The sequence below is a fragment of the Ovis aries genome, chromosome 19 (assembly GCF_016772045.2).
Source record: "Ovis aries strain OAR_USU_Benz2616 breed Rambouillet chromosome 19, ARS-UI_Ramb_v3.0, whole genome shotgun sequence".
NCBI classification, from domain to species: domain Eukaryota; kingdom Metazoa; phylum Chordata; class Mammalia; order Artiodactyla; family Bovidae; genus Ovis; species Ovis aries.
The window spans coordinates 26048652-26074217 of NC_056072.1; the positions used below are offsets into that span (position 1 = coordinate 26048652).

General features: G+C 41.1%; 1 protein-coding gene across 40 annotated transcripts in view; it reads right to left on the reverse strand.

Annotated features, from left to right (window-relative positions):
- The window catches only part of CHL1 (cell adhesion molecule L1 like), a 229243-nt gene that overhangs the window by 35548 nt on the left and 168129 nt on the right, over window positions 1–25566 (reverse strand). For all 40 annotated transcript variants that reach the window (XM_060402878.1, XM_060402858.1, XM_060402885.1 and 37 more), the window contains 5 exons: window positions 20997–21128; window positions 10438–10578; window positions 9656–9767; window positions 7676–7842; window positions 3177–3342 (listed from right to left, as the gene is read on the reverse strand). In XM_060402878.1, coding sequence (XP_060258861.1) covers window positions 3177–3342; window positions 7676–7842; window positions 9656–9767; window positions 10438–10578; window positions 20997–21128 — 718 coding nt within the window. The remainder of the gene's footprint in view (window positions 1–3176; window positions 3343–7675; window positions 7843–9655; window positions 9768–10437; window positions 10579–20996; window positions 21129–25566) is intronic.

Genomic DNA, 25566 nt, shown 5'->3' on the forward strand with positions numbered 1-25566 from the left:
AAAGGTTTGCTGTGAGGATAATCAAGAGAAAGCAAGGATGAGAGGCACTAAAATAACATGAGGCACCCGGCAGGTATAAAGGCCCAGGGTGGCAGTTTTCAACACTCATCACACCCCTGTATGTGACAGGAGGCAGGAAGAAAGATAAGCAGGTATTTTCACTTCTTTTTTCCCCCCCTATGTGTCTTTGGATCAGAAATTTAACCCCTTTCTAGGTAAAAAGCTGACTCCCAGCCTAGTGACGAAAAGGCACCTCAGCAGAAGGTGGGAGAGAGGAGCCTACTAATGGTTCTACAGAAATTTAGTGGACAGCTGTGATCTCAACTTCCTGCTAAAATTTCACACCTGCTCCTGTCTCCAGTCAAGACTAGCCAGCAACAGCCACTCCCAGCCCTTCCCACCCCAGATATCCCTCCTATGTTAAGGTTATTGTCCTTCCCCCTACCCATATTTAAAGAAAACTAGAAGAATATCTCCATTACTTAGGTGACCAGATAGCCAGAGCCAGCATTCTGCAGAAGCTGTAAAACTGAGTCACAGAAAGAGGCTATTTCAAATGTCTGGATTCAGGGCCTAAATATGCGGGTAACATCACCAACAAGCCGTGGGGCTGATTTCCTTCTCAGCTATAACCCAGAGATTATATGGAGGATCCCAGATAACTAGGCAGTAGTGAAAACAGAGGGAGAATTTGGGGATATCTGAGCAGCTGATGAATCGACTGACACCTAACCAAAGGCTGAAGATCTCTGCTGCAGTGTGTAGCCTATTAGATATCAACGCTATTCTTCTTTTATGCCCCTGACAACTGGTTGCAGTACGTATGCTGTCTTTCCACAATCATTACATTTACAGAAGAGATGCGATAGAATAAATTAAGTACCTAGGCTAAGACCAATCAATGCCTTTAGAGAGAGGTAGCACACACACTCACAAATACCAAAGGAGACCAACCAGGTAACAGAAAGGAGACAAGAGTACTGGAGAAATGAGTAGAATGGGTCATCACAACTAACCTGAACTGTGTAGTGAGTATATTCTAGTACTTGGTGTTAATGCACAATAATCCTATGATGAACTTACCCTGAAGAACTTTTCTGAACTAAACTATGTTATAGAATATAAAACTAAGGCACAGAAAAGTTAGGCAACCCAGAGAAAAGCGTAATTCCAAAAGATATTCCATGAACCCCCGTGTTCACTGCAGTACTGTTTACAACAGCTCGGACGTGGAAGCAAGCTTAACATTCACCGTGAGAGGAATGGATGCAGAAGATGTGCCACGTATGGAATAAACTCAGCCATAAATAGGGATGCAGCGGTGCCATTTGCAGAGATGTGGATGAACCTAGAGACTCTCATACAGAGTGAAGTAAGTCAGAAATACTAACACATGTATTGGGATATAGAAAAAATTGGTATAGATGAGCCTATTTGCCAAACAGAAATAGAGACAGATGTAGAGAACAAATGTGTGTATACAAAGGTGGCATTGTGGTGGGATGAATTGGGAAATTGGGGCCGATGTGTATGCAGTACTGTGTAAAACAGATAACTAATGAGAACCTACTGTGCAGCACAGGCAACTCTACTGACTGCTCTGTGGTGACCTAATGGGAAGGAAGGACAAAATACAAATGGGACATATGTATATGGATGGCTGATTCACTTTGCTGTATAGCTGAAAATAACACAACACTGTAAAAATTTTACTTCAATAAAAATTTTAAAAATACAGAAAAAGTTAGGCACCTTGTCTAAGGTCACAAACCCAGTAAGTAACAACGCTGGGATTCCAACCCAGGCCTCTGGGCTCCAGAGCCCATGCTCTTAATAATGACATTGCCACCACCTCGTGCAAGTCCTGTCTAAGGATCTTTAGAGTTAGACATTCAGAATGATGGATAACAAAATAAGCCTGCAGGTGAGACTTGGATCAAACATGGTCACTGTTTAATACCTAACTCAGCAACAATGCAAAAGAAAGGAGAACTGTCCTCTGCTTTCAAAAGATAGCATATGTATTCAGTAAATAACATTTTCTTAGATGTACTTAATAATGTTTAGAACTAGTCAGCATCTATTCATACATTATTCTATATTCTCTTCTCTATTTTTATATATTATCTACAATGAAAGTGGACGGCTCAAAAATGTACTTGTCCACACTTAATTTATGGGAAGGGTTCAAGATATGATTGAGGTTCTGCCCATGAGATAGACTCCAGTGAGACTGGGAGGGAGAAGGGACAGGACACCAGCTCCTCCCCTGGGGCCGTGTGAGTCACTCAGTTGCATCTGACTCTTTGCGAGCCCATGGACTGCAGTCCATCAGACTCCTCTGTCCATGGGATTCTCCAGGCAAGAATACTGGAGTTTCCATTCCCTTCTCCAGGGGAATCTTCCTGACCCAGGGATCGAACCCAGGTCTCCTGCATCGCAGGCAGATTCTTTGCTGTCTGAGTTACCAGGGCCCTGTGAGCAGACAGAGACTCTGGCACAAGTCAGAACTGTCAGTGTTGGGGTCACCAGGAGCACCAATGGGCTGAGGGGGCAGTGAAGGCAGCAGCAATATCAGCCATGTGAACTGCAGCTGCAGGACCACACCACTGAGAACCCAAAAGCTCAGGAAACAGCGCCCTTAGCCTAACTCCTCCAGTCTTGCCATGGCTTGGTGAGCACCCAAGCCCGTGCACAAGTATAGTAACAGGACATTTCCTGTCCTTACAGAATGGTACACATTATATGAAAGTGAAGTCGCTCAGTTGTGTCCGATTCTTTGCGACCCCATGGACTGTAGCCTATCAGGCTCCTCCGTCCATGGGATTTTCTAGGCAAGAACACTGGACTGGGTTGTCATTTCCTTCTTCAGGAGATCTTCCAAACCCAGGGATTGAACATGGGTCTCCCGCATTGTAGACAGATGCTTTACCTTCTGAGCCACCAGGGAATCTCTTATATGAAAAACAGCTAGTAAAAATGAAAAGGGGCAAATGTTTGAGGGCAAAGTGAAAGAAGTACATTATATGACCTTTTAAATATTGCCTTAAAGACTGAACTGTAATAATCAGTTTTTATATCTTAATGCAGTGTAAGTACTTTTACCACTATTTTTCTTTCAAATGCAAGGTTTAATCCCAAGCCAATATCATGAGATATGGTAATGGTGTGCTTACCTGCCATCGTCAGTGCCATTAATCTCAAAGGCTTCTCCATCTTTACTCCAGGACAACTTCAAACTGTATTTCAGATGTGAGTCACATTTGCTCTCACAGTGTAATTCCAGTGTATGTGATTTGGGGACCCGAGGATTCTTGGGAGAAACTCTAAGGTTTGTAGCATCTGTTTTTATAAAACAAAGATACCAGTCAGAAGTACAGAACAGCTTATTTTATTGTCAAAGTGAAAGTAAAAGTCACTCACAGTCGTGTCTGACTCCTTGCGACCCCATGGACTATACAGTCCATGGAATTCTCCAGGCCAGAATACCGGAGTGGGTAGCCTTCCCTTCTCCAGGGGAGCTTCCCAACCCAGGGATCGAACCCAGGTCTCCTGCATTGCAGGCAGACTCTTCACCAGGTGAGCCACAAGGGAAGCCCAAGAAAACTAGAGTGGGTAGCCTATCCCTTCTCCAGGGATCTTCCCGACCCAGGAATTGAAGCAGGGTTTTCCTATATTACAGGGGGATTCTTTACCAACTGAACTCTCCTTGAAACTTAAGTTATCGACAATTTGGCAATGGTGGGATTATTGTCAAGTGCCTGTCTTTTAATCAATCAAAATGGTCAACAGTTATTGTCAAATCTTCATGCACTATTTATCACACTGTCATTTCTTAACATCACATATCATTACTAATTTTGTTCCATCCCGGCCAGGGCACCTCAGTGGAAGTATTAATTAATAGCACTATCCCTTTCTACTTCCTAGACAAAGGGAATAAGAAGGAAGCAAATGCATCCAGATGTTGAAAATAATATAAATTTTCCTTCTAGTGCTCTGGATATGTGATAAAAATACCATAAAGAAAAGAAGAAAATAAAATAATTTCCTATTATCATGCTTATTATTGGCTCAAACCTGAGGTTAAATGGTGCAGCCTATGCAGAGATGAACTAACTACATGAAGGTATAGAACGTGAACACAAGCCCCATGAAGGCAGAGGCTGTATCTGTTACTACATTCAAGTGTTCACAGAACCCAGAAGGGAGCCTGTATACAGTAGGTACTCAATGCGTATTTGTTGAATGAGTTACAGTGAGTCACATTTTGAAAATAAAGTAGTAATATCAATACTATAAAGCTCAAACATTGGTACCATGGCTATATTGAAAAATGTTTTATTATAATTGTTCCAAACATATAATCCTTACTCCTAGGGACCATAATAAGGCTGACTTCCAATTTCACAATCATGTTCCTAGTATTTGCTATCTATATGTTACTCAAAAAGCTGATTAAAATGGGAAAGTGGTAGTAATATTAATTATTTGATATCCCAAGCACAAAATTTGAAGAGATTATCAAACTGAATTAATTCCAAGTAAATTACTAAACATCCTATTCCTAATTTGAAAGTCAGAAATCTACTGAATGATAACCAATACTGTATGATAAGCACTTGTTTAACAAGACTCTAAAGTTCATATTCATTGTGACATTTTATAATTATAACAATTCTTTGAAAATATCTCTGCCTTACAGAGAAGATAACTTAAAGGCTAAAATGAAATCAAGTAACGATACTAATATTTTCTAATTAGTAAGGGACTGAACTGTAATTTGAACTCAAGACTGGAAGAGACCAAAACTCATGCTTTCATGGCTAATAAACACATGAAAAGATGCTCAACATCATTCATTATTAGAGAAATGCAATTCAAAATCACAATGAAGTATCATCTCATGCCAGTCAGGATGGCCACCATCAAAAACTCTACAGACTATAAATGCTCGGGAGGTGTGGAGAAAAAGGGAACCCTCTTACACTATAGGCGAGAATGCAAACTGGTACAGCCTCTATGGAGAACAGTATAGAGATTCCTTAAAAAAAGGGAAATTGAACTGACATATGACCCAGCAATCCACTGCTGGGCATACACACCAAGGAAACCAGAATTGAAAGAGACACATGTATCCCAATGTTCACTGTGGCACCACTTACAATAGCTAGGACATGGAAACAACCTAGATGTCCATCGGCAGATGAATGGATAAGGAAGCTGTACATATACACAATGGAATCTTATAACGAGGTGGATGAAACTGAAGTCTATTATACAGAGTGAAGTAAGTCAGAAAGAGAAACAATACAGTATAGTAACGCATATATATGGAATTTAGAAAGATGGTAATGACCATCCCACATGCAAGGCATTAAAAGAGACATAGATGTGAAGAACAGACTTTTGGACTATGTGGGAGAAGATGAAGGTGGGATGAATTGAGACAATAGGAAAAGAAAAAACCTCATGCTTTTAATCACTCTGCTGTATAGCCTCTTAATCAACTCCATTCTTGACATTCTTTTTTCATTTGTAACAATTACCCCCTTAATGTGGTGTATTGCACTGACTAACTTGCTTATATTGAAGAATCATGTGTCCCTGGGATAAAGCCCACTTTATCATGATGCTTTTAAATTGTTGTTGGGTTAAAAAAAATATGCCCTTAACTCTCATGGATATGGTTCCTATATACCCCTTACATATACAATGGACATTAGAGCAGACCAGAAGTTTATGAACTTGGCCTTCTCTCCAGCCACTAGCAGTTTCGAGGTCCACTTTGGGCCAAGCACTGTGTTGGACAGTAGGGGGGTCAAGGTTTATTTGGATTCCAGACTTCACTCTCATTGCCTTTCACCTGGCAGAGCTGCTCAACTTTGATTCAGGTTTTATAATGTATAAAGGGCTCCCCAGGTTCAGTGGTAAAGAATCTGCCTGCAATGCAGGAGATGCAGGTTTGATCCGTAATTTGGGAAGATCTCCTGGAGAAGGAAATGGTTACCCACTCCCATATCCTTGCTTGGGAAATCCCATGGACAGAGGACCCGGGCAGGCTACAGTTCATGGGATTGCAAAAGAATTGGACACAACTTCGTGACTAAACAACAACAACACATAAAGTATAAAAAGAATCATCCTCATCGACATTATCAGAGTATTTTAAAAATTATATGTATCATTTGAAAATGCAGAGAGACACCCAATATAAGTTGACATCACAGAATATTAATGTTCCTTAAAAATATAGTTCATGGGGTTGGCGGGTTGGGTAACTTTGGGTACAGAAAAAAAAAATACAAGAAAAGAATAAAAGAATATAAGATACAGATGGACCTAGAGAGTGCCATACTAAGTGAAACCAGTCAGACAGAGAAGGAGAAGTATTGTGTGACACCCCTTATATGTGGAATCTAAAAACAAGTGAACTTACTTACAAAACAGAAACAGACTCACAGACTTAGAGCATGAGTCTATGGTTGCCAGAGGGAAGGATGGGAGGGTAGTTATGGAGTTTAGGGTGGACATGTACACACTGCTGTATTTAAAACAGATAATCAACAAGAACCGACTGTCTAGCACAGGGAACTCTGCTCAATGTTATCTGGCAGTCTGGATGGGAGGGAATTTGGAGCAGAATGGATACATGTATATGTATGGTTTACTCCCTCCACTATTCATCTGAAATTATAACAACATTGTTTGTTAATCGGCTACAATAAATAGAAAACAAAATACAAAATGAAAAGGTAAGAAAATACAAGACAGCAAAGAAGCAATGAAAGAATAAGAGGAGGAAAGGAGTGTGTGTGTGAGAGAGAGAGAGAGAGAAATGCTAAGGTAACACTTAACACAGATGATTACACAAATATGCACCCAGTCACCTAAGAAGAGGTAGTAGCTGGTCATGTTAGTGACCTGCTACAAGAAACACAAGTCCTCCCTACATTTACTATACACACGTATGTGTGAGCTCAGTCGTGTCTGACTCTTTGTGACCCCGTGTATTGTAGCCTGCCAGGTTTCTCTGTCCATGGAATTCTGCAGGCAGTCTCCTCCACTGGCAGGCAGATTCTTTACCATTGAACCACAGTTCTCTGTGTTTTCCTGAAAAGGGTTCTCTGAGCAATTTTAAAATCAAAATATTGATGGTGCCTTTGGGTCTGGGTTCCAATTAGCCTGAGTCTAGGTGCAGAGATGCTCCTCTTTGGGACACTGATATATTTTGGCACATACTTAACCTTTGTGAGCACTTAGAAATAAAATACGTTGCTTGGACAAGAGAAAAAACACAAAGCTGTTTATGATTTGAAAACACGACGAAAACCTTTGCCATTCTGTTATGCCCTAGTCTTTACAAAACAGATCCCTTATGAATTTATTTGTGAAATTTTTAGTTCTAAGAGTTGAATACTGATGATATTTCATTGAGTTGGTTACTGAAAAAAACAGTTACAGAAATATACCAAAATAGGGGATTTTAAAGTGTTGCTGGTCATCCATCACCAAGAACACCCAGCTCTCTCTTATAATGGTATAAAGCTATGGACACATCACTGACATAGCCTCTAATTCTTGTGATGGTCTTTTAGATTAAATCTGACCTAGGGAAAATGGAAAACTGAAGCCATGTGACCGTTTATGCAAAGTAAAATCAAAATAAAATTACTTCTGATATCCAGATTGGCTGTGACTGCTGTTTTTCCTTTTGCATTTTCTACCCAACAAGAGTAGGAACCAGCATCTTCTTCGGTGGTCTCGGTGATCTGTAATGTACCGTTCTCATGGACATGATACCTGCTGCCGTCGAGAGGTTTTGCTTCTTCCACTTTCTGCCTATGGACATAGAAAGCATGAATTAATTCAGGCTATGATTGAATCGTAATTTTTTTTTTTCCAAACTGGCCACTGGTGTCATTCAATCTTATCCCTTCTTCACAAACTCAGCAAACCTTACAAGATTTTCCATTATACTTAACAATTCTTTAAAATATTATGCATTTGGTTGTACTGGGTTGCTGGGTCTTAGTTGTGGCACGTGGGATCTAGTTCCCTGACCAGGCATTGAACCTGGGCCCTCTGCATTGGCAGCACAGATCTCAACCACTGGACCACCAGGGAAATCCTTACAATTTTTTTTTTTTTTTTTGGTAATAGGTGGTAAGTGTATATCTTACCTGCCCGAATAGACTGTAACTGGAGGAAATTTGAGTCTGAGCTCTGTGCCTCTGCTCTATTTATAATAGCTCTCAGTACCACTTTGCATCTGTCCTCAGAGTTTAATAAATTGTTTCTGCCTTATTGATAGTGAACTCTTTAGTTAATCATTGCTGCGGGGTACTAAATGGGAAAGCTAGTAATTGAAAGAGATAATGAACCTTCTGAACCTCCGGCTATCCAGAGCGAACATTGGTCATTCAGAAATATTATAGGCCAGGAAGACATCCCTGTCCTGTGAACATGGATTACATTTACCCTTATCAGCCCAAAGTCATTTTCTCCAATATTCATCCATTTTCCAAGCTTTTTTCTGCCACAACTTGATTCACCTTCTACATTTCACAATAAGAGGCTGCTGGAGAGAAAACAGCCAAAGGACAAATTCTGGCTGCTGCTCACACAAGAGGTTGTTAGAGGGTTGGGACTAGGGTAAGGCAAGGGAGGCACTTGCCTAAGAGAAAAAATTTAAGGGTTTCCCCCACCCCTGCCCCAAATCTCAGTAATCCAGATAAATACTTTTTTCAAAGTATTTTTTCTTTTGTTTCTGATGTGGATCATTTCTAAAGTCTTAATTGCATTTGTCACAATATCGCTTCTGTTTAATGTTTTGGGTTTTTGGCTGCAGGGCATGTGGGATTTTGTTTCCCCAACCATGGATCGAATCTGCACCCTGTCTTGGGACAGGGATTCCCTGTCTTTGGAATTCCTGTCTTTGGAAAAACCACTGGACCACCATGGAATTCCCAAGGTATGTAATATTTTAATGTGATATTTGCACAAATCAAAAATAATGCAAAAAAAAAAATCCACAATGAACAAAATAGCTACCTTTTAAATAAAGACAGAATCTGGTCCTATAAATTATATGACATTGCCCTGCTCACCTCACTCTAATCTCAGCCCCGCAGAGCACTGGGGAAAATAATTTAAGATCCATTTAAGCAAGCTTTCCTAGAGAAGGAACAAGTGTGGTAGATGAACAGAACGATGTGTCTGGAGTTACTATCCCAACCTATAAACTGAAACTAAGATTAAAAATACACATTGAAAACATTTTAAACACAGGCATTTGTAATGGAATGCAGGCTTAATAATAACGTAGATAATATCCAAAACAAAACAACAATGCATGACTTAGATACACTCATAATGAAAACCTAAATCTACTTGTAAAATTGTCTTCATCATTGCTTCAAGGCTTCGCTTTCTTTTGTAAGCAGAAATGGCTCTCCCTATTTCCCCATGTGGGAGAATCCAGATCTAGTCAATAGTTCCAGGAGAGGCAGGAAAGTAAGTTTGCTACTTTATTTCTCAGAGACACTCGCTACATGTAATAACACTGACACAATGCAGCCTGTCAAATGGTGGCTGGAGGAACATGGGAAATTTACAACCGATGTTCTCTTAAGAAAACTGTGTAACAGCTTACCAGGACACTATTGCCTCCGGTGAAGCAAAGAACTCACAGTGTAAGAAAGCACTGTATCCAACCACTGTAGCATAATTTTCTTCATCTGCCGTTTGTATCAGTGGACGGACATCTATGTGAAAATAATACAATTTTAAACTTTTGTGTAAGAAATAATACAAGAAAGTTAATTTTTTTCAATATCCTAGTCATATTAATAACAATAGAAAACAGCTGAGTATCACACCATTGTTGTTTAGTCACTATTGTATCTGATTCTTTGCGACCCCATGGACCGTAGCCCGTCGGGCTCCTCTGTCTATGGTATTTTCCAGGCAAGAATACTGGAGTGGGTTGCCACTTCCTTCTCCAATCACAGCATACATTCCTGAATTAGGAAGTATCCCAATGCAGTACCTTTCTGGAAATTTGGTATGGGGCCTAATACTCAAATGTAAGGCGAAAGGTACTTCGATCCCCTCCACCCTCCCCCTGCCCCCACCACTGTTTTTTTCTTTTTTTGGCTATGCTGTATGGTCTGTAGGGTCTTGGTTCCTTGACGAAGAATTGCACTGGGGGTCATGGCAGTGAAGGTGCTGAGTCCCAACGCCGGACCACCGGGGAACTCCCTCCACGATGTTTCCATGTACTGAGAATTCAGTCGATTTGTGAATATGACCTTGATCATTTTCCTGAAGATAAGAATGGATAGATAGCTTGCTCCTGTGTATGCTTGCCTACAGTCCATAGGGTCACAAAGGGTAGGACATGACTCAAGTGACTGAGGACACACACATGCTTACCTACAACATCGATGTTGGCATTGGCAAGGATAGTGCCATGGACATTTGAAGCTTCACACTGGTACACAGCGGTGTGATTCGGTTGTACATTGGTAAAACTGATTTCTCCAGGAGAGATGACATCACCAGAAAATGGATTTCCTACAAGAGATGAAAAACATGTCAGCTTGATAAAAAATAGAATCTGAAATATTTATATGCCATTCATTAAACGTGTCACACAGTATTTATATTTTAAGACCAGTTTAGGGTGAATAGTTCATCAAAGCCAATTCTTTAGAATTTCTTAACTTGAACCATGGAGTTTTCTTTCAATCCCTTCTGCAGTTTCAGTCTTCCTCCAAATAAGTATTTACGGCCAACATATCCGTTGATCTCTAGCCCAAAGTCTCTTCGAAGATTCCAGATTTTCTGTTTAGCACTGAAATCCCACTGGGAACTGAATCTCACTTACTCTTATACATTGAGGTCCGGCTACTGCCCAGCATAACCAGATGATCAACACAGCTGGATCCCCCAATCCACCAATATTGGCTGCTGTTTTCCCTCTTGACAGGTTGCTCCTTTGTTTCACTTTCCTGCCCTTCTGCAGTTTCCCGATCTAAACCATTCGTTTCAATTGCCTTCATTTGCTATTTTACCACTTCAGATAAAGAGCTCATGTATTTCACTTTCCCAGGAAGACTAAATTCTTCTTGAGAGCACAGGCCAGCTTTTTTCCCCTTTCTTGGCAATAAATCCCTATCCCATTAGTTATCCAAGTATAATTCTGGAAATATCTTTTGGAAATGAGAAAATCTAACATTTATGCTGCTTTAATTAGGGGCCAAGGAACTCTGCTGGATACGCCACATGTGCTATCTCATTAACTCTGCTCAGAACCTGCTAGATCAGCACCAACATGGCTGCTGAGCAGGCCAGGGGGACTGTATTTCAGAAAATACCACGTCCCACAGCAACTGGCCATGTGCCAAATCACATGTCTCACTCGGACACTCGAAAGCAGCACTGGGAAGAAAAAATATATATACTAGCTAGGAATGTTGAATGAGGAGCACACACGGTAAAATTTTTCATTTCAACGTCATTTCAAAGTTAGTAATATATCTAATTTTTAAAGCTAGTACCATATACTAATGCACATATGTGGAATCTAGAAAAATGGTACAGATGAACTTATTTCTAAGACAGGAATACAGATGTAGCTGTAGATAAGTAATACATGGGGACACAGGGAGGGATGAGGAGGGTGGGCCAGACCAGTAGATTGGGACTGACATATACACTGCCGTGTGTAAAATAGATAGCTAGCGGGAAGCTGCCGTAAAGCAGAGGAAGCTCAGTTCAGTGCTCTGTGACGACCTAGAGGGGTGAGATGGCTGGGGAGGTCCAAGAAGGGTGAGATATATGTATACATATGGCTGACTCCCTTCATTGTACAGCAGAAATCAACACAGCATTGTCAAGCAGTTATATTCCAGTACTGTTTTTTTTCTTATGGTGTCTCCATTATAGAAAATAGTCTCACTATTCTAAGGATGGGGTTATAGAAAACACTGAATAAGAAAATAGAGGCTTTTTGTTAGGCATCATTTGTCCCTCTGGGAGTGAGAAAGGAATATATTTTTACACTTGACTGTGAGCTCCGTGGGAGCAAGATCTTGTGTGCCCTAGAGTTTCAATCACTATGTCCCTGGTGCCTGGAAAGTAGCCACAGTGGAGGAGACAGTGAACATTTTTTGGGAAGACTGAAAAACAGTTTTGTTGTATGGCATTTTATCCCTGGAAGGTCCCTGGGGTAGGCAGAATAAGAAGCCCCGTGAAAGATGGCCACAGACTCATGTCTACAACTTGTGAAGTTTCCTTTTTGTGGCAAAAGGAACTTTGCACATGTGCCTAAGGTCAAGCACTCAAGATTGGACAGTTATCCTGGATTCTCCAAGGTGGCCCAATGGAATGACATGGCTGTTTATAATCAGAGAACCTTGCCTAGCTGTGACCAACCAAAGGGAGAAGTGACTATGAAAAAATGATCAGGGAGATGTAGCATTGCTGATTTGAAGTTTGGAGGAAGGGAGCTGTGACTAAAGGGAAGTGGCTACCATCTAGGAGCTGGAAAAGACAAGAAAAGAGTTTCCCCGTGCCCGCAGAAAGAACCACAGCACTGAGCACACGTTGGCTTTAGCCGAGGGAGACTTGCATTGGGCTTCCAACAAACAGGATTGTGAAGTAATAAATGTCTACTGCTTTTTGATGTATGACATGGGAAACCCAAATCCAGTGCTCTGTGACAACCTGGAGGATGGGTGGGGAGGGAGGTGGAAAGAGGGTTCAGGAGGGAGGGGACACATATATGCCTGTGGCCAACTCATGTTGCTGTCTGGCAGAGGCTATCTCAACATTGTAAATTATCCTCCAGTTAAATACAGCTTTTTAAAAAGTATACTATTTTAAGCCACTAAATTTGTGGTCATTTGTTATAGCAACAATAGAAACTTAATAGAGTCCTGTAGGACAGTGTATCTGTCAAGAATCATCAGGATGAGTAGCGCTTCTAAGTTTTCAAGGCTACACAGAATCAAGTCTCTGATCTCATTCTGTAGTCTCACACTCTACATCAAGTTTTAAAAGCTTCAGCCTATTCGGTACTCCTTATACCATCTGCCCCATGGTAAATTCTGAGTCTACACTGTGCTACAAAAAGAAGAAATGAAACTCTGGCCTCATGGTTGAGTGACAAACACTGCTCAAAGCTGCGTTCTGGGATAGGTATGGAAACTGTGGAGTACTTGTCGCAAACAGGCTACCGGGAGCTCCCAGAATTCTAAAAACTCAAGTTATTTAACAACCAAAAACCACTCTTCCTGACTTAGGTTGTTTGATCAGTTCAAAAGGGCAAAAATGCAATATAAGGGGAGAAGCTTCAGCTCCGGACTTTTTCATTTCTGTTCCATTTATGGCTCTAAATTCACTTGGGGTGTGTCCTTAAGTACATAATGCAATCTCTCTGGGCCTCATCTGACATATGTACAAACTGGAGAATAAAAAAAAAAGTCTTTCAGGGCCAGAAATATTGGATGTAAAGCGTTTGAAGAAGGTTAGGCTTGCAGTCAATAATAGTAATCGTTTTGATTTAAAAACATTATATATAAAGGATAAGTAATTGCTAAAAATAGATGCTTACAGAGATTCCAAACCCTTCAGTAATCCCACAGTCATCAGACATCCCAGTTAAAAATGGTTACGACCAGTTGGCAGGGGAACAAGGAAAGCTGTGTAAGGAACAGGGAGCAAGGGCTCCAAGGATGAGGATGAGGCTTTGGTTCCAGCTCTGCCCTTTCTCAGCCAGGCTCTCTCGTGTTAGTTTATTTTCAGCGATCATGTGGTCATCCACCAACAAACCTGTTAGCTGAACTGTGGATATAAATCCATAACCTAACTGTTACTACCAGCAACCTAGCCCAAGGGCCCACTATCTTTAAGGCAGCTCTTACGTGGAGTCTTACAACTGCTTCTCCATTCAGAGTCCAGAAGTCTTTCTTAATAAATTAGAGCCTGTCACTATTCCGCTGTAAATACTTCAAGAGCTGCGTATCTGATTCACAATAATATTCCGAGTCCCTTTGGGACCTTCCCCTTTCCATGCGACATGGCCCCAGCACCTCCAAACTAGACTCTCTCAGCATGGCCTGCTCACTCACTCAGCTTAGCTACACTGCGGTCCCTGCTTTTCCTCAACACTCCAAACACACCTTGGGTCTCTACACGTACCGACTTCTCCACCCTGGAAGCTCTTTCACTGGTACTGGCATGTCAACATCACTTACCTCTTTCAAATCTCTACTCAAAGGTAAATAACCACAATGGTCTTATTAGTATTATCCTGAAATCTGATAGCAACTCTAGGTTCTGAACTTCCCTTACATCCATCCCCTTCCCCAGCTAGTTCTCACTTTGCCACATCTATGTGATTATCTACTGCATATATGTGATTATCTATTGCATATCTATTGGTGTGGAGACATATCTCCACACCAGAATATCTGTTTATGAGAAAAGGAATCGTTCATTTTATTCACCGCTATGTCCCAAGCAACAAGGTGAATGCTTGGCTCTTAAGATGAAGGTATTCAATAATATTCGGAGAAGGCAATGGCATCCCACTCCAGTACTCTTGCCTGGAAAATCCCATGGATGGAGGAGCCTGGTGGGCTGCAGTCCATGGGGTCGCTAAGAGTCAGACACGACTGAGCGACTTCACTTTCACTTTTCACTTTCATGCGTTGGAGAAGGACATGGCAACCCACTCCAGTATTCTTGCCTGGAGAATCCCAGGGATGGGGGAGCCTGGTGGGCTACTGTCTATGGGGTCGTGCAAAGTTGGACATGACTGAAGCGACTTAGCAGCACCATTCAATACTATTACTGAATGAAATGATCTGTTAAATATGAATAATTGTACTTCCTTTAAAAGCTCATTTGGGGACAAAGTAGTATGCGAATATCCTTCATATATAGCCAGGTGCCATTCAAATATAAAATTTTATGATTTTATGTTCCAGAGGTTCTGCATTCTTTTAGCGTCCTTAACATTCTTTATAAAAAAAAACTGTCTTCACTTCCCTCAGATATACCAGAACTCTTATTTTTCATTTCCTATTCTGTTCTCTAAAAAGATGAGGAAAAAGTCTCAAATTGAGGGTATTAATAATGAGGCCAAAAGTGTCATCAACACATGAACAAAGAAAATGTGATATATGTGTGTGTGTACATATGCATATACATATATTCCATTATGTATATAATGGAATATTACGAAGTGAAAGTCACTCAGTCATGTATGACTCTTTGCGACTCCACGGACTGTAGCCTACCAGGCTCCTCTGTCCATGGAATTCTTCAGGCCAGAATACTGGAGTGGGTAGCCTTTCTCTTCTTCAGGGGATCTTCCCAACCCAGATTTGAACCAGGTTTCCCACATGGCAGGCAGATTCTTTACCATCTGAGCCAGCAGGTAAGCTGGAATACTGGAGTGGATAGCCTATCCCTTCTCCAGGGGATCTTCCTGATCCAGGAGTCAAACCAGGGTCTCCTGCATTGCATGCGGATCCTTTACCAGCTGAGTTACCAGGGAAGCCCCCATGGAATATTATTCAGCTACAAAAATGAGAAAATCATGTCACTCATGACAGCATAGATGGACCCTGAGGGCATTATGCTAAGTGACATAAGTCAGAAAAAGACAAATACTATATGATCACACTTATATGTGAAATATAGAAAACAAAACAAGATCATAGATACAGAGAACAGTTCATGGTTGCCAGAGACTGGAGGACAGGGGGATGGGCCAAATGGGTGAGGTAGGTAAAAAAAGGCATAAACTTCCAATTATAAAATGAGTAAGTCATGGAGATATAATGCACTGCATAGCAATAACAGTTAATAATACTGTATTATATATTTGATAAAACGTGGTCAAATATTTTGGCAATGGCAAACCACTTCAGTATTCTTGCTTTGAGAACCCCATGAACAGTATGAAAGGGCAAAAATATAGGACACTGAAAGATGAACTCCCCAGGTCGGTAGGTGCCCAATGTGCTACTGGAGATGAGTGGAGAACTAACTCCAGAAAGAATGAAGAGACGGAGCAAAAGCAAAAACAACACCCAGCTGTGGATGTGACTGGTGATGGAAGTAAAGTCTGATGCTGTAAAGAGCAATACTGCATAGGAACCTGGAATGTTAGGTTCATGAATCAAGGCAAATTGGAAGCGGTAAAACTGGAGATGGTCAGAGTGAACAGTGACATTTTAGGAATCACTGAACTAAAATGGACTGCAATAAGTGAATTTAACTCAGATGACCATGTATCTACTACTGTGGGCAAGAATCCCTTAGAAGAAATGGAGTAGCCCTCATTGTCAACAAAAAGATTCCGAAATGCAGTACTTGGATGCAATCTCAGAAAGGACAGACAGATCTCTGCTCATTTCCAAGGCAAACCATTCAATATCACAGTAATCCAAGTAATCTGACCAGTAATGCTGAAGAAGCAGAAGAGTTTATGAAGACCAACAAAACATTCTAGAACTAACACTCAAAAAAAGATTTCCTTTTTATTAAAGGGGACTGGAATGCAAAAGTCACGAGATACCTGGAGTAACAGGCAAATTTGGCCTTGGAGTACAAAACGAAGGAAGTCAAAGGCTAACAGAGTTTTGCCAAGAGAACGCACTGGTCATGGCAAACATTGTCTTCCAACAGTACAAGAGAAGACTCTACACACGGACATCACCAGATGGTCAATATCAAAATCAGATTGATTATATTCTTTGCAGCCAAAGATGGAGAAGCTCTATACAGAAGGCAAAAACAAGACCAGGGGCTGACTGTGGCTCAGATCATGAACTTCTTATTGCCAAATTCAGACTTAAATTGAAGAAAGTAGGGAAAACCACTAGACCATTCAGGTATGACCTAAATCAAATCCCTTACAATTATACAGTGGAAGTGACACATAGATTCAAGACATTAGATCTGATAGAGTGCCTGAAGAACTATGGAGTTTCATGACACTGTACAGGAGGCAGGGATGAAGACCTTCCCTAAGAAAAATAAATTCAAAAGGGCAAAATGGTTGTCCGAGGAGCCCTTAAAAATAGCTGAGAAATTAGAAGAGAAGCTAAAGGCAAAGGAGAAAAGGAAAGACATACCCATTTGAATGCAGAGTTCCAAAGAAGAGCAAGAAGAGATGAGAGCCTTCCTCAGTGATCAATGCAAAGAAATAGAGGAACACAACAGAATGGGAAAAACTAGAGATCTCTTCAAGAAAACTAGAGATCAAGGGAACATTTCATGCAAAGACGGGCACAATAAAGGACAGAAATGGTATGGACCCAACAGAAACAGAAGATATTAAGAAGAGGTGGCAAGAATACACAGAAGAACTGTACAAAGAAGATCTTCATGACCGAGATAAGCATGATGGTGTGATCACTAACCTAGAGTCAGACATCCTGTAATGTGAAGTCAAGCAGGCCTTAGGAACCATCACTATGAACAAAGCTAATGGAGGTGATGGAATTCCAGTTGAGCTATTTCAAATCCTGAAAGATGATGCTGTGAAAGTGCTGCACTCAACATGCCAGCAAATTTGGAAAACTCAGCAGGGGCCACAGGACTGGAAAAGGTTAGTTTTCATTCCAATCTCAAAGAAAGGCAATGTCGAAGAATGTTCAAACTACCATGCAACTGCACTCATCTCACACACTAGCAAAGTAATGCTTGAAATTCTCCAAGCCAGGCTTCAACAGTGTGAACCGTGAACTTCCAGATGTTCAAGCTGGGTTTAGAAAAGGCAGAAGAACCAGAGATCAAATTGCCAACATCTGTTGGATCATTGAAAAAGCAAGAGAGTTCCAGAAAAACATATACTACTGCTTTATTGACTACTCCAAAACCTTTGACTGTGTGAATTACAACAAACTGGAAAATTCTGAAAGAGATGGAATACCAGACCACCTGACCTGCCTCCTGAGAAATCTGTATGCAGGTCAGGAAGCAAGAGTTAGAACTGGACATGGAACAACAGACCTGTTCCAAATCGGGAAAGGAGTATGTCAAGGCTGTATATCGTCACCCTTATTTAACTTATATGCAGAGTACATCATGCGAAATGCCAGGCTGGTAAAGCCCAATCTTGAATCAAGATTTCCAGGAGAAATATCAATAACCTCAGATACGCAGATGACACCACTCTTCTGGCAGAAAGCGAAGAAGAATTAAAGAGCCTCTTGATGAAAGTGGAAGAGGAGAGTGAAAAAGCTGGCTTACAGCTCAACATTCAGAAAACTAAGATGATGGCATCCCATCGCTTCATGGCAAATAGATGGGGAAACGATGGAAACCATGACAGACTATCTTCTGGGCTCCAAAATCACTGCAGATGGTAAATGCAGCCATGAAATTAAAGATGCTTCCTCCTTGAATTAAAAGTTATGACCAGTCTAGACAGTGTATTCAAAAGCAGAGACATTACTTTGCCAAGAGGTCCGTCTAGTCAAAGCTATGGTTTTTTAGTAGTCATGTATGGATGTGAGAGTTGGACTATAAAGATAGCAGAGCACCAAAGAATTGATGCCTTTGAACTGTGGGATTGGAGAAGACTCTTGAGAGTCCCGTGGACTGCAAGGAGATCTAAAACGTCAATCCTAAAGGGAATCAGTCCTGAATATTCATTGGAAGGACTGATGCTAAAGCTGAAATTCCAATACTTTGGCCACCTGATGCAAAGAACCAACTCATTGGAAAAAACCCTGATCCTGGAAAGATTGAAGGCAGGAGAAGAAGGGGAGACAGAGGATGAAATGGTTGGATGGCATCACTGGCTCGATGGACATTACTTTGAGTAAACTCTGAGAGTTGGTGATGGACAAGAAAGCTGGACATGCTGAAGTCCATGGAGTCACAAAGAGTCTAACATGAGTGAGCAACTGAACTGAACTGAAGGTGGAATTTCCTAGTGGTCCAGTAGATAGTTGCTAATAGGGAATTTCCTAGAAGTCTGGTGGTTACGTCTCCAATCTCTCACTGCCAAGGGTCCAACCAAGTTCGATCCCTGGTTGGGGAATTAAATCTCACAAGCCACATAGCACAGCCAAAATTTTAAAAAAAGGATGCTAAGAGAATAGATCTTAAAAGTTCTCATCACAAGAAGAAAAATTCTGTACGAAAATTCTGTAAGAAAAACTCTGTAAGGTAACAGATGTTAACTAGTTTTATTGTGGTGATCATTATGCCATGTATATAAATATCAAACTATGATGCTATATACCTCAATTTAATATAAAGCATACCTTAATATGAAAAGGAAAGAAAAATTAACTTTCAGAACTGTTCAGTGTTTTGTCAAAGTATTTGTATTTTAAATAAGTAGGCACATTGAAAGCTATAACAATTTCAAAATTGAAAGCAATTTTGTTTAGTTACTTTCTGAAAGAGTAGATATGGCCATACTGTTTTTTGCACAATTCTAGATTAATAGTCAAGCCTATGTAATAGGTATTTTTAAATAATTATTTTAATTTTCAATCTCATCATCAAATGTGTTCAGTTTATCTGCTTGTCACTGACACTGTACTTACGATCATACAGAGAAAAAGAAAACAGTGCGCTTCTCAAAAATAATAGTAATAAGCACTAGAGTTTCCTGAGTATTTGCTATGTGAAAACAATACTAAACAGTATTTTGGGAGTATTCTCTGGGTGGCAGCCCCTGTGAAGCGGTCTCTATGTGTGCCTCCTGTAATCTACATGACAACCCCGGTGGTCAGTGCTATTTTCATCTTCATTTTACTGACGATGAAACAAGTTTAAAGAGGGTCAGTAATAGTGGGATGAATGGAGAGGATACACTGAGATACACACTACCATGTGTAAAATGGATAGCTGGTGGGAAGCGGCTATGGAGCACAATAAGACACCAAATCACAGTAAATGCTAGAGCCTGAATGCAAACACAGACCCTCTGGATCCACAGTGTATCAACTGTCACAGCGTTCTACAGATAAGCATTATCCTAGGTGGTAGACTATGTTGATCTCATGCAATTATAATCAACTACCATTAGCACCATTTTGTAATTAAACACTTCAGGAGATTCCCAGCTGTATTGGAGTTGCCTGATCAATCTCCCCAAGCTTGAGTGCACAGCCTGGTTGGGACCCCAGAGACACATGTCACTAGGATGCCCACCCTGACATGAGTGGGTCCAAGGCAAAAGGAACTAACAGAAGCATCACACATTATGCCTCAATATTGTAAATGCTCTAAATTAAGCTAATCAACTGACAAACAAGACTTGTTCTATTATCCAACCTTTACAAAGACATTCAAAATGACCAGAGCTCTAGGTTCAAACTGAGGATTTGGGGCTTCTTGGAGCCCTAGGCTAGAACATGGTGGAGTGGGCAGATTAGGTCCATCTCTGCTTTTCCACACCAAGGCCACCTGGGAAGGGCTCAGAGCTGACTGCACAGGGGATTCTTCTGGTCTTGGGGACTCAAGCTTGGTTAAGAACCTGAAGTGAGCCAGGTTCCAGCTTTGCATGCCTCTTTGGCCCTGTGGATTTCTCAGATTATGGAGACAGGTGTGCCAGAACGGGTCCTCATAAAGAGCAGAACCCAGTGAGGAGTTACGGTTGCCTGGATCCAAGGCAAGTCGTGAATTTCAGCCACACCCTCAACCACTGGGTCCCTGTGCCTGTTCCTTCTCAGGCAGAGAAATTTCCTCCTTGGATGCATCCTCTATGTCATTCAATTGTCTTATTTAAAGTAATATAACGGCCAAATAGATAGTATTTATGGCTTTTCCATAAACGTAAGCACAAATAGAATTACTTTGAAAGATGCAATTCTGGATTCTCTGGTTAGATCTGTCTGACAGTAAGGACCACTTACCAACTCCACTTTAGCCATAACAAGGGTGTCTAATCATTAAGAGTCCCAGCCAAACACTGCCTTCAGCATCGCCTCATAACTGGGGTTTTCACTTACTCTCAATTGGTAAGCCATTGACTCTCCACTTGATCGTGGGTTCAGGCCGTCCTTCAGCCTCACACAACAGGATGCCACTGCTGCCAGTGCTATATACACCACTCTGAGGTTTCTTGGTCCAGCGAGGGGGCTCTGGAAATAAAGGGAAGAGCTCATCAGTGTTTTATCTATTTCAGAAGGTCCAGAAATGCTTTATCAATAACCTCAGATATGCAGATGATACCACCCTTATGGCAGAAAGTGAAGAGGAACTAAAAAGCCTCTTGATGAAAGTGAAAGAGGAGAGTGAAAAAGTTGGCTTAAAGCTCAACATTCAGAAAACGAAGATCATGGCATCTGGTCCCATCATTTCATGGGAAATAGATGGGAAACAGTGGAAACAGTGTCAGACTTTATTTTTTGGGCTCCAAAATCACTGCAGATGGTGATTGGAGCCACGAAATTAAAAGATGCTTACTCCTTGGAAGGAAAGTTATGACCAACCTAGATAGCATACTTAAAAGCATAGACATTACTTTGCCAACAAAGGTTCATCTAGTCAAGGCTATGGTTTTTCCCGTGGTCATGTATGGATGTGAGAGTTGGACTGTGAAGAAAGCTGAGCGCCGAACAATTGATGCTTTTGAACTGTGGTGTTGGAGAAGACTCTTGAGAGTCCCTTGGACTGCAAGGAGATCCAACCAGTCCATTCTGAAGGAGATCAGCCCTGGGATTTCTTTGGAAGGAATGATGCTAAAGCTGAAACTCCAATACTTTGACCACCTCATGCGAAGAGTTGACTCATTGGAAAAGACTCTGATGCTGGGAGGGATTGGGGACAGGAGGAGAAGGGGACGACAGAGGATGAGATGGCTGGATGGCATCACCGACTCGATGGACGTGAGTTTGGGTGAAATTTGGGCGTTGGTGATGGACAGGGAGGCCTGGCATGCTGTGATTCATGGGGTCGTGACGCGTTGGACAGGACTGAGCGACTGAACTGAACTGAGAAATGTTAGGCATTGCATTTCCATTATACACCAGCAGATGGCAGACACAACAAAGTGTTTCACATTAAGTCTTCTCTGAGGTAAGACAGTCATTGTTATTCGCCTGGAATGGGGTTTGTGTGTAGGCATGCGTTTTTATGAGTGTGTGTGTTGTAATTTGGAATCTTAGCATGTATAGTAAAATCGACACACTAAAAACAGTTATCTACATTCAATTTTATCTAGCTACACTATCTATCTCATTACAGAAAAATGCAGGAAGGGTGAAGTTTACTGAGTGCTGACCACAGCTTATTTCAGGCTGAAGCAAGGCATCCAAAATGGCTGATTTTCAAGTAACATATTTTGAAAATTTTTTAATGAAATTAAAACATTCAGCCACTATTTTAAATATTTCTTAGTTAATGACTTTATAGCATTTTATATCTCCATATCCCAAAGTCCATCTTAGGAATTTGGAAAACATTATTTCCTAGATAAATTCTTTTTGCAAGGGGGTAGGAGAAGGAATCCTAAAAGCAACATTTACCATTCTGCCCTCAGAACAATGGAGGAAAAGATATACTCAAATTACTTGCATCTTTCCATGTCATAATACACCAATATTATAATGCTAAGTGGTATTTCAGTATAGAAGGAGACATTTTTCTTTAAGTGCAAACATCACTGTCATGTTGTGTCACCTTTAGTATATTACTATGTCAGGAGCGAATAAAAGATTAATATTAAAGTATGGATGGTTTGGATAATTTGATTTCAGAGAAAATTGCACAACACCTACAGGTAGTAATCCCCATCAAGTGTTGCTTGGTTATTTCTCCCAAGACAGTTTTGGATTTACATTTTAAGTCAAAAAGGAAACTCTTTAAGATACATACATGTGTAAAACAAAAGTGTCATTTGAAGAATGTGTTACAAAACAAAGGAGGAAAAGGGGGATTATGTGGGGAAAAATGTCCATAAACTCACCAGGAAAAACAAAGAACTACAAATATCCCTGGCAAGTTCAAGTTTGAGCAAGAGACATGCCTTTGTAATTATTCGACAGGATACAGACTTGTTAAATTCCAAGTTAAATATGTGTGTTCATAATCTACATGGTGTAAATATTTATTCATATAGTTTAAAGTGTAGCTGTCGAAATGATAAACTGCATATGAGCTTTTAAAGTGAAGAGTTTTACTTCGGTGTGTATGTCTACATTTTTACGTCATGGTTCCTTTCTTCTGATCTTTTCATACAACCACTGTAAAATAAAACACTTGAGCTACAGAAAAACCATGAAAGATTTCATATTTACAGTAGAAAACTAAGACTACTGCTTTTAGAACATGTAAAAGAAATCATGGCCATGCAATATACAACATGGTGGCTATAATTTATGAATAATACTGTATTACCTATTTGCAAGTTGCTAAGAATATATCTGAAAAGTTCTCATCAGAAAAAAACTGTAACTATGTACTGATGGATGTAAACTATACTACTTGTGGTGGCTGCTTTACAATACATACCAATATTGAATCATTATATTGGATAACTGAAACTAATGATGTAATATGTCAATTATATCTCAATAAAAATAATAAAGGATGTCATGCAATGATGACCCTTCTCTAAATCTTTCTGAGTAGTAAAATCAAGATTTCTGTTTCTATTCTCATCCTACAAATTTCATTAATCCTTTGGTACCAGCATTAAGATATACTACTGTTAGATATTGCTTCCCGGCTGATGCGGTGGTAAAGAAACCGCCTGCCAATGCAGGAGAAGCAGGTTCAGTCCCTGGGTCAGGAAGATCCCCTGGGGAAGGAAACGGCAACCCACTCCAGTAATCTTGCCTGGGAAATCCCATGGACAGAAGAGCCTAGCAGGCTACAGTCTGTGGGGTCGCAAGAATCAGACAGTACCCAGTGACAGCCTGCACTCACATACACACTGTCAGATCTTAGGTAAAGGGTACTTAAATGACCATCTTAATCAACCCTTTAACCTTACAGATAGAGAACTGAGCTCTGGAGAAGTCATTCAACTTGCCCAGGGTCACCAGTCAAAGAAGCCTCACTTTCTGTTCTTGCCATTCCATGGACCAGCAGACCTACTGAGTGAGAAGCACTGAGACCCCTAAGTGAATGTGGTGTTATTTCTAACTCATTACTATTTCATTAATTTGGATCACAGGAACAAAGGCCAAACAGTTGTACCAACTTTCATTTTGTACTTCCAGATCCAAGCTCTCCAACATTTATCATCTGTGCACACTCACATCATCAATCAACTTGGTTGTTGTTTAGTTGCTCAGGCGTGTCTGACTCTTTTGCAACCCCCTGGACTGTAGCCCACCAGACTTTTCTTTCCATGGACTTCTCCAGGCAAGAATCCTGGAGTCAGTGGCCAGTTTCCTTCTCCAGGAATCTTCCCAACTCAGGGATCGAAGCCACATCTCCTGCACAGGCAGGCAGATTCTTTATGGCTGAGCTACCTGGGAAGCCCCCACTAAACTTCACCTGAACCCTTTCTGATAAGCTTTCTTTATAAATGCTTAGACATTTGTTTTTATGCTTCTCATCCCTGTTTCTCCTGAAGAAGTAAGCTGCTGCTGCTGCTAAGTCACTCAGTCGTGTCCAACTCTGTGCGACGCCATAGATGGTAGCCCACCAGACTCCCTGTCCCTGGGATTCTCCAGGCAAGAACGCTGGAGTGGGTTGCCATTTCCTTCTCCAATGCATGAAAGTGAAAAGTGAAAGTGAAGTCGCTCAGTCGGATCTGACTCTTTGTGACCCCATGGACTGCAGCCTACCAGGCTCCTCTGCCCATGGGATTTTCCAGGCAAGAGTACTGGAGTGGGGTGCCATTGCCTTCTCCAGAGAAGTAAGCTAGTCCTGAGCAAAGGTATGTTTGGTCATGCGATTTGAAAGGGACTTCAGGCTTGTTCTTCAGTTCAGTCGCTCAGTTGTGTCCGACTCTTTGCGACCCCATGAATCACAGCACGCCAGGCCTCCCTGTCCATCACCAACTCCCGGAGTTCACGCAGACTCATGTCCATCGAGTCGGTGATGCCATCCAGCCATCTCATCCTCTGTCATCCCCTTCTCCTCCTGCCCCCAATCCCTCCCAGCATCAGAGTCTTTTCCAATAAGTTAACTCTTCTCATGAAGTGGCCAAAATATTGGAGTTTCAGCTTTAGCATCAGTCCTTCCCATGAACACCCAGCACTGATCTCCTTTAGGATGGACTGGTTTGATCTCCTTACAGTCCAAGGAACTCTCAAGAGTCTTCTCCAACACCACAGTTCAAAAGCATCAATTCTTCGGTGGTCAGCTTTCTTCACAGTCCAACTCTCACATACATACATGACCACTGTTCTTCTTAGAAGCATATCTTCCTGGGTCTGTTGCGACACTGCTCTCAATACCTGCCCGGGCTGAGATTTTCACACCTGGCATCTGCAGTGAGAGCACCTAGACTATATCTCTTAGGTTAGTGATCTGTGAAAAGCCAGGACAGAAATCCTCTCTGATGTCTCCTCTGCTTAGTATAGGGGAGCAAAAATTTGCCACCCCAAAACATCTCTTTGCCAT